This window comes from Mastigoproctus giganteus, chromosome 5, assembly GCF_048544385.1.
Source record: "Mastigoproctus giganteus isolate SK-2022 chromosome 5, ASM4854438v1, whole genome shotgun sequence".
NCBI classification, from domain to species: Eukaryota; Metazoa; Arthropoda; class Arachnida; order Uropygi; family Thelyphonidae; genus Mastigoproctus; species Mastigoproctus giganteus.
The window spans coordinates 98,739,120-98,749,896 of record NC_143579.1 but is presented as its reverse complement, the minus strand read 5'-3'; the positions used below and the strand labels follow the sequence as shown (position 1 = coordinate 98,749,896).

Below are 10,777 nucleotides of genomic sequence, written 5' to 3'. Positions count from 1 at the left end.
TATTCTTAACTGAATGCAAATTTTATTACATCGATCAGAAACTGAGTCATTCAGATCTTCTTTTTGCTTAATTTAGTGCAATGCGTTATGATTTTCTTGTCAGTATACCAGATCTGTTAAGGTGGGCGGTTCAGTAAAGGCTGCAACACAAGAATCCTTGATATATTCATCACTGCTTCCTTTATCCCATAATTTTGAGATATCTGCTATCGGCAAGTCTTCATTATATGGAATAGGCCGTATTGCAGATGTTAAGCTTGCTTTTTCTGGATATCCCAGGTATTTTCGTCATGCATAAATAGCAGTCGTGATGGGTGCGCAAAATTTTGATTTTCTCAGTTAACAACATCTTTAGATTTGTGGTGCAGGTAATACAGCACATATGTGCGAGCGTAGAGTTTGCCCTGATCACCAACATGCAACCAAAATACAAAGAATATGTACGCTTAGTAATACTGAAGATTTTCTTTCTCTGAGCTTTTGTTGTGAAACGTCCCGCACATAGCAGAAATTGTCAGTGATTCAGACACTTCATATGCTTCTGAATAATATTTTAACGATACAATGCTAAGCGAAACACAGAAGAAACAAACACTATGCAGTAGATACGCAGTTAAACGTATCTACACGTACTTACACTACAACTGTCTTTCTGTTGACGGTATGGATGACGATATAAACCATTGAGATAACCTCTTGACGGTTTATATACTGTCCTAAAATTTCTTTTAATTTTTTGCTTGCGATTTAGCATTGCCCATTCTTCTTTCTTAAGTAATTAGATCATGGTTGTTATGGAATTTCTTCTAGATTAAACTGTTGGCCAATGTTCATTATTTTAAACTGAGTCGGTCGCCATATATTATTTGAGCTCTAGCCACTGAGATATACTCACCTCTAACGATATCACTGCCCTTGTTATAATCATAAATTGGAATTATTATTTTTTCTTCAGTTTGTTTGAGACCAGTTTCCGCATTTATTGTTATGAGGTGGAACTCATTTATCAACTACCGCTTCACTTATATTACAGTATTTTTATTATTAAAACGAAGCGGCCTACGGATTCCCTTGTTATAAAGTGAATAATATTATGTGATAGCAGGAAAAACCCTAGACGTTGTGCTTACTGGATATTATTTACTCCAGATAGACCTACAAGTAGTGACATACATCTACTTGTAGGTCTATCGTCACCATACGTCATCACTTTTTGCTGCTGTTGTATCACTCATATATATCCATTCTATATTTCCCACTATATTCCCCTACCGCAAGTGGACTTGTCCACGAGCTGCGTGCGTTAGCCGCAGCCAACGCGAGCTCAGTCAACCAGTATTACCGTGATGTTTCAATGTAGAAAGGTTTCTCCAGGTAACAAGCCGGTTTGTTGTAAGATAGAGTTTCATGTGGTTCGTGGCCTGTCAGCTGACAGGTCAGCGTTCCGCATGTTGTGAAGATCAGTAGAACCGTGCTTACTCGGAGGATTCCCTCCGCTACTAAAAAAAAAAAGTTTGCCGATAAACGAGGTGAAAGGCCGCTTGCGTCTCACCGAAGGACGGTGTGTGTGTGTCTCTCTCTCTCTTTCTCTCCCTCCCCCTCTCTTCGACGTAATTTATCGATCTGTGATTCTTCCTCTGCTGGTATTATGACGGTGCGTGCTCTACTGATCTACTGCCATACACTCTCTCTTTTATCTTCTTATTCAGAAGACTAAGCCGTTCTGTTTAAAATTGAAGTAGAACGAGTAAGAAGAGAAGAGTATCATTCTGCTGATATCTGATTGCAGTGAAAGGAAATTATACACAGTGGTTATAGTACATCATCATTTGCGTTCATAATTTTCTGGGAAGAACCAGTTCAGGAGCTACTATCTCTATGTGCATCCTCAGGGTTTTGTGTTTCAAAAGTTCGTGTGCGCGAGTGTTTCCGAAGTGGTGAATGGCAAAAGAAGTCCCATGACCCCATACGTTGTAAACGAAACTGATCCCTCATCCACTGCTTCCCAGAAGACAAAATCCATCATGGTGAACAGCGGGAACGGGGATCTGCACAATGGAGACCCGAAGCCGAATGGAGAGGCGAAAGCCATACGGGAAGACAGCGTCTCTAGCAGGGAAGATAACGGCAGTAGCTACAAGGGAAGTCTTATGAATGGAAACGGTAGAAGCAGTAAAGCAGGAGCTCTGAAAAGGTGGGAGTGATGTGAAAAAACTATCTGCATGTCGTCTGTTTATCACTTTCTTAATTAACATAGTGGACTTAACCGTCCAATAATAGTTCACAATTTGTGATGCATGATCTTTAGTATTTTATGAAAGCATGAAATTCAGAAAAGGGGAGGAGGTGGTGATATGCACGGATGTTTTCTCCTTGTGTTTGTTTTGTTATTATACGTTCTCTGTATGTGTTTTGTTCTCTTTACATGCCGATCAGATGGATTAACTGGTTTTCCCTGCTCATACGGAGGGAGGGAGAGATAGTTGCAAAGAACTATAACGAATAAATTTTAATAAATTCCAAAATTGTTTTATAATGTTCAAAACTGTTCGCTATTCTGTTATTTTTGCTACTTTATACATGGGTAAATAAGTTGTGGCTTGATTGACTAATTTATTCGTATATTGTCTTATCCCTGAAATTTTATAAATATTCATTTTCTTGAGCTTCCTCATGTAATTGATTCTCGCAATTTGTCACATGTTTGGAAAGGTCTGGGTAGTTAGTCGATTTCAGGTGGATGCATATCAAGTCATGGTTATGTATTATGTCTACTTCAGCGTACATAACACAATAGGGACCTTATGAAATAGCATAAAAAATAAATTTTCTGTTTATACTCCGGCACGACAGCCAAGTAAGTAGAGTTTACAATAAATCGTCAATACAAATATTTATCGTATTTAGTAGTCATGGGCTTGAACCCCGGTCCAATCAAGGAACGCGTGCTATGCACTCTCGCTCCTGACCACTCGGCTACGTCAGGCCTAAAAGAAGTGGAGGTGCCAGGGATCGAACTCGGGGCTTTTCACATGCAAAGCGAACGCCCTACCACTGAACTACACCCCCCCCCCGTAATACATAAGAATTAGAGCGACACTTTGACCAAAGTATCGATGAGCCAAAAACAACACTTACAGGCGAATCTGGTTCGTTGTGGGTCATAAGCTTTTCTTTTGAATCATGATATTGTATCATAATATCTTCATTTATCATATATCATAAATTCAGTCTAGGTTTGCCTCACAATACATTAAAAAAAACGAAGAAAATATTATAGCATTTTCTGCTATATTTTTGCTGAATTATTTTCCGACCTAGAATAATAATTTCAATTTATTAGGCGGAGGTACATTGCAGACAGTAGTAAAATTTGATAAGTTACGACGAAATAGTTTTATATTACAGGAGCTAGGAAGATATTCTCTACACTCTGGTATAATTCAATCTTCTTTGCCCTATCAAACATTCATTAATAACAGCATAAAGGTAGCCCCTTGATATTTCCGGAAGTATTTGCTGTTGAGAGGGGGTGGGGTAATAGTTGTTGACATACAATTAATTTTTTTTTCTGTAATGTAGTTAATACAAGTTACACTTTGCTTGAGATCGTCGAAACTGCTGTGCATTGCTAGTTGCCATTGTCGAAGTTGCTGTGCTCTAGCATTGTGGATAAGACGAAAGCCAGGAGAAAAGAAGAACCCCGTAATAGTGAATTTACTTTCTGTACATGTTTATTTTCAGTAATTATATTCACACAAAATATTTCGTGCAGTGTAAACAGGCGGTTATAAAGGAATGTGATGTCTTGTCTATGATATATAGCACCTTCTCAAGTAGAGAAAAGGACGTCATTATTCCTTTGTATAAGACGATGGCGAGACTGCATTTTGAATACTGTGTTCATGTCTAGCCACACTTGAAGAAAGGCATAGAACTTCTAGCAAGGTTCAGAGAAGAACTAGATTGGTAAGGGGTGCTAGTCGACGTCCATATGAAGAACGGCTTGAAGTGCGCACTGCTGAACTTGGCAACAAGAAATCTTGGTGGGGGCGATTTGATAGAGCTATATAAAACCCTGAAGAGAATCACTAAAATGCACGAGGGAGATATATTTTCATTAGCTGAAAGAGAAGTAGAAGGCACAAATACAAAATTTTGGGGAGTAACAGGAAGACGGATTTCATGAAGTTTATTTTCGGGCAGCGTGTTGTAGATCAGTGGTCTCCAAATTTTTTTTTGATTGCGCACCCCTATGTTAGTAAAAATAAATAGCACGCACCCCCTGATATATGTAATATTTATTTATTTATAGTATACATATTTATATAGAATCACCGATAGAATTCAATGCAAAAATACACAAAAATGTACATTGAAATAAAATTAGATAAACATTAAAAAACAATATATTTTTAGTGCGAGCAGTGTGATTGAATATTTTTCATTATTTTTGGATACCTTAATTTGATATTTTGTGATACAGCAATTCGAAGGTCTGGTTCCAGGTTCTGTTTATTTCGATACTTGGATTTAATGGCTGTCATAGCTGAAAAAGCCACTTCACACAGGTAGATATGTACAAATGGAAGGAGTGCATCGTTCGCTGCTGGGCTTACCAAGTCATGGTACTCATTTTTCAAACCTATCCACCATTTGTATAAAGGTTTTTGTTGAAATTCAGCTCCTAAATTTCCATCTTCCCTGATGTCAACAGCTGTTCTTGGGCAGTTATCGGAAGGTGTTGGATTTTACGTTTTCAAAAAATGAATTCAAAACCCATTGATATTCTTCATTTGAAAGATTTCCAAATAGGTCAGAAAATTCTGTTTCCAATTTTAATAAATATGCAATTACAGTAGTTTTTATGGGTGACATACTAATATTGTTTTCTGCAAAAATTAAATAACGATGGAAACATTTCCAAACAACCTTTTCCAAAATGCACTCTCCACAGCACGAGTTCCTATCGAAAAACAACTTTCTCACAATATTGTTAAAACGCCACCTTTACCTTGAAGGGACAGATTAAGAGTATTAACGTTTTATAAAAATGTCCGCTAGGTAGCGTACTACTGACAGCCACGTCTCGTAGAAAAACTCGGTAAATTTGGAACACTCCTTATATAAAAATTCGTAACTCATCTTTAAGTTCGACAATTCATTTAAGTACATTGCCGCGAGATAACCAGCGAACCTCAGTGTGGTACAAAAGATTTTCATGGTTACTCCCCGTCCTATTAAAAAGTATGGTAAAGATTCTATTATTTAAAGGTCTTGTTGTTTTTATAAAATTAACCACATTTATCACACTTGGAGCGCTTTATATAACTTTGGTTCCAACTTCTTTGCTGCAATAGCTTGCCTATAGATGATGCAGTGAATGATTTCACGTGTCGTGCTATCTCACTAACCTTTCCCTTGAATCCTTCGTTTATTCCAGTCAAAGCAGCCGCTCCATCACTAGTTATACTCAAACAGTTTTCCCATAGAATACTGTTTTTATTGAAGTCATTTACTGTTGAGAACATATCTTCTCCAGTACATCTTTCTTTGAGTGGTTCACAAAAAAGTAGTTCGTGTATTTCATTATTAAAACAGAACCTAGCACATACCAAAAGCCTAGACATTAGAAACATCTGTATTTTCATCGAACTCTATAGTAAATTTCCAACAACATCGTAATTTGTTCTATTACCTATTTCTTTAAATCTTCAGCAATGCTTCCTATACGTCTTCCAAAGGTGTTTCAGGCAAGAAGAACAAGTGCTTTTTGTCTTTCGCTGTTAAATAAGAAACCCCAAGAGACTCTAAACATTTATCATTAAGTTTGGTAAATTTTTGTAAAGTACTGGATTGAGTATTGCCTAATTTTAAAAATTGGTGAAAAAATTGTGCAGGTTTTTGTGCATGTTCTGGATGCTTAGTTTTTAAATATTTTGCTAATCGTGATGGATTCATACTATCATTAGCTTAATACTATCTCAAGACACAATACACATTTGGGACGTGGTTCATGGTTAACGATAATTGATGTAAATACAAATTTTAAATAGTTTTCCTGATAATTTCGAGTTTTTGGAGACAGCTTCTTATTCAATATTTTTTTACCTCGTAATGTGGGTGACGAAAAGCTCTTACTAGAAGAAATTGTCGGCCTCGCTATTTTCTTGTTGGCTAGTGTCTTGTGGTAGAAGCATTATCAGTATCAGTTTTCAATCCGAGATTTCTTTGAAGAGAGGATCTTTTTAAGCCACTTATCCATTTTGTAAGGATAAGTATAGTGAGAATCAGATTTAATTCGTGAATTAACCGCGAACACAAGGTTTTTATGTGCTTTCTTGTGTACTTCATAAAACAAGTCTGATCACGTATATAAAATATTAGAAAAGGTTAATTTATATTTTATTTTTTATTTATTTTTGAAAATTTAAAGTCTTTCTTTACTTAAAAAAATAAATATCAGTTGATCGCGGATCGCCCCACGCACCCATTTGAAGACCACTGTTTGTGGTCCGTAGGTTACAAGTTAACGTTATTACAAGCGGAGGAATCTTCTCTTGTCTATAAATTTGGATACTTTTGGATGAAACAGTTTGTTTTGAGATAAATAAAAAAACATATTTTGTTTTTCAGAAAGATGAAATTAATCAGGTTAGTCTTTTCTGTTAGCTAGCGAACGTCTCGAGATTGGAATTTTAGGGTCATGATTTTTAAGATGGTAGTGAAGAATTTTGGAGTGGAAAACGGCTGAATTTAGTTACGTCTTCGTGTGTATATATTAAACCCCAACGCAGCTAAGTGTATAAGTGTATAAGCCCGACGCAACGACTAACGTCCGTATATTTTGCGTGTGCAGTTGGTTTGCCTGTGTGTTGGAAGAAAGACTTGAGCTTCCAGGAGATAAAACTGTGCGGCCCATGGACATGATATTTAAGTTCCATCACGGATGCCTACTCTATCGTCTCCAGCCTTCTACCTGCCCCCCCCCCCTTCCCCAGTCTTCAGTCTCCCCTCTCACTAAACCCACCGAGTACGCCCCTAACAATGCCGCCAATTTGTAATCGTCTAAATTCTACCGCTTTCTTGTAAATCTCTTTCGCCTTTCCAAATATAGGCCTAGCCACTGAAATCCTTGGAAATTAGGTGGTAGAGCCTGCCAGAATACTTAAATAATATACTGGGTGCCTGACCTGCCTCCTCGTGGAAAAGTGTGGGCAACGGTGGGTCCCAACGCTATAGGGCCCAACGGCTAAATGGTCAGAGAAACAACAGAACATAATACTACACAACAAACCACTCCCCACACACTTTAAATCTCTGGCCTCCACAGAGCTGTGTCATTTACAAAGAATATAAGGAGGGGATGGGGAAACCCCTGGTGCCGTCAGACAACTAACACACTTTACACTTTACTGTACCTTCACGTTGGTCGGATTGTTAGTATCGTGCCTGTGTCCTCATGTTCATGGTTTTGTAAAAAAAATACTATGCTGGAAGTAACCACCCAGGTATGAACTATCGTAACCTAGGAGTCGAGATATGCCGATAACCGCAGAGGAGTTCTCAACTCTCTGTGTGTGATGCTAAGCAAAATTGGGCAGTACACGGCTTTCGCGACTTCAAGCCTCCATTAAGAAATCTATGGTACTTATAAACCAGCATGACTTTGATCTTTTTTTGGACAGGAAAGTTTTTCACGGGACTATCTAGAACGGGTTATCTGGTTGATGGATTACTTATACGGGATGTTTCTTGTGATTTTTCCATGATGCAGGGTTATAGGAAAGCAATGAATAATTATATTCTTTTCCTAGTCTTGTAATGATTTCGTGATATAATTGTACATTTTGTATCATTTTTATTGTATAATTTACTTTTAAACTTTATTTATTTAAAATAAATAAAAATATATTATCTTATGCATTTACATGTACTGAATACCGCTCTGGTGTATACCTTAATTGGCACATGTCTGTAGTGTATGTGTATGTTAGATTTAATAATAATATCACAGTATGACCTACCAAGCACAACCCACATTCCACAATTGTCACACTGTTTGCACAAGTCTACTAGTAGCGACTGGTAAGCAGTATTCCCTCGTGGGCATATGTGAATTGCTGCGTAAGCCAAGGGAGGCCCTGTAAATTGTGGTGCGACATTTTTCAAGTTGAGGGCAGAACCACCAGTTGCTTCGCCGAAATTTTCAGGTGCTCGCACTCGCTGCTTTGTATAGTGCACGTCACGGGATAATAGCATCTGGCCAGGACATAAACTAATGCTAACAAACTCCGACATGCCTTGCATATACATGCATAACATTGATGAACCTTGCGAGTTGATAAAATTAATGCACGTTCCTGGCTCCCATATTACGACCTTCGTTATGATCTCCTTCCGTAAAAAAATGGTACCCAATAAAATCCTTCGCGGACGCCATGGTGCCCACGGACGCAGCGTTGGGGGACTTACTGTTTTAGTGTATACTAGTAGAAAATATAATAAAGAGGTACATAAATGATATGATTTTCTGTTCCTCTTACTTAAAATCTCTTGTTAATGAACTATGACGGTTTTTGATACTTATATGTGGCAGTGATTCTTGTTATGTTATATACGAGGGTCATTCCACTGATTTTAGTTTTTTTTTTTTCCCCCAGATGCATTTTTTTTTAATTTTTGCAGTCGAAAGCAACAATATACGGCAATAGCTAAAACGTGTGAAAATATGTGCACTTATTACATCACTGATTATAAATTGTTTTTATTCTGAGCCGGTTTACGTGGGAGTAAAAATACTGGTTTCCAGGAAGGGAAATGCACTTTCGCATGGACCGCCCAGCAGCCATAGCACAGAGTTCAATAAAAGAAAGAAAAAAAACCGTTATAGAGAATTCTTCCAGTCTGCCACAGGAACTGAACTTCTCAGACCTTTACCAAATGCACTGTTTTAGAGAGAGAGAGAGAGAGAGAGAGAGAGAGAGAGAGAGAGAGAGAGAGAGAGAGAGAGAGAGGGAGAGACGAAAAGGAACGTATCTGATGGGGTATCTCAACCAAAATTGGAGATGTGCGAAGGGTTCAGGGGAGAACTTGTTAAGTAGGCACATTCTTGTGTTGTTTCCTTCGTTATTTTCCTAGTTTTTGGCTTTTTTTTTCATGCTGGTATGGACCTAATTCCAGGGACTTATCAATATAGGTAGTACCGAAATGTGCAGAATATTAATACAGGAGATGGCCGTGAGACTTTTTTGAAACCGAGAGCATCTGGTCCTAGTTCAGACAGTGGGAAGCAGCAGCTCATCATAATTGTTCCTCCTCCAGACTTCGCAGATTGAACAGTAGCCTCTGCTCTAGGAACTTAGGTTTTCCGGGCTTCTCCAAATCCACGTGTTAGTGTTTATGAAACTCGCCCTTGACCAGGATATATACGGCCTTTTTTCATCATTGCAGAGTCCAAGAATGATGAGCAGCTTAACACTCCACGCAGAATATGGTATTATGAGCTCTTCAACAAGGGCTCTCCAACTCCATGCAAATATTACTCATTTAAGTTAATTCTTGGACTTTGTCTCGCTCTATCTGGAGACAGTTGTCGAAATGACTTTATCAGACAGGCTCTACTTAGCAGAGAGGGACTGCAGTAGCACACACCTTTCAGTTGACTATGTTTCGAATCCACTTGGCTGTTAAATACGGTTAATGATTGTCAGAATAATATTTGTGAACTCATTTGACCTCTGTGGTAGTGCTGGAGTATAATAGAACTTTCTAGGGGTCTCTCTCTCTCTCTCTCTCTCTCTCTCTCTCTCTCTCTCTCTCTCTCTCTCGTATTCAGAAAGAGTTCTTCCATTTTTTTCTCGTTAGCTCAATTGACTTTGAAAATAATTGCAAATGCACGAATTGCAAATAAGTGATATGATACTCAGATCTTTGAACAAAACATCTTTATAACACTGTAAAATTCTCGCTGCTCACAGAAACAGTTCCAGACATGTGGAGACTCCAGGCAAGCTTATTTTTTGCATGAACCTATATAAAAAAGTGTTACTTAGTTTATATTATAGATATAAAAATAGTGAACTTTAGCACATTGTTTAAACTGAGATTTAACTTATCTATAATAACAAAACAATAATAAGCAATTATTTTTCTTGCTTTATGATTTGCAAAATTAGCAGGAAACTTAGACAGGGCCAACCATTTCATGCGTCATCTAAAACATAAGCTTGCTTTCATTAGCTTTGACTTCGAAAAAATTTAAGTTTTCTACTAGCCATATAACTTCTTTTATGACAAATTCTTAGTACATAAAATCAGCAACATTGGCTATCAGTCTTGGTTTTGCAATCCCCCACGAGTTATACATTTTGATATATTAAATTAAAGAAATATATTTTCCTGTGAGATTGCAGCCGTTTCTTTCATGGGTTCGGGCATCTTTGTTATCTGACCTTTCGACGTATTGAATTATTATATAGAATTTTTTTACAAATTAGTAACCCATTCCTTTGCCATTAATTAAAGCTGCTCCAACGTTTCATACGGCCGGTCAGACCTTTGTTACAGAATAATATTTAGGGATAGTACGAGGGTGATTCAATAAAGAATCGCCCTGACCTAGCTTCAGAGGTGCTAACTTGTTGATTCTTGGCACAGGTTTTAGTCCTTCTCTACATAGCCACCGTGTAAATTTACACATTTTTCCCATCGATGGATGAGGGTAGGGATACCGTTTTTGTAGAAGTGGCGAGGTTGGTCTTTGAACCATGACTTT

The 10,777-nt window shown here is 37.8% G+C and overlaps 1 protein-coding gene across 1 annotated transcript in view; it reads left to right on the top strand.

The window, feature by feature from the left end:
• Positions 1 to 1,347: 1,347 nt before the first annotated feature.
• The window catches only part of LOC150085580 (uncharacterized), a 433,845-nt gene continuing 424,415 nt past the window's right edge, over positions 1,348 to 10,777 (top strand). The window contains exon 1 of the mRNA XM_090374122.1: positions 1,348 to 2,194. Coding sequence (XP_090230248.1) covers positions 1,959 to 2,194 — 236 coding nt within the window. The 5' untranslated portion in view covers positions 1,348 to 1,958. The remainder of the gene's footprint in view (positions 2,195 to 10,777) is intronic.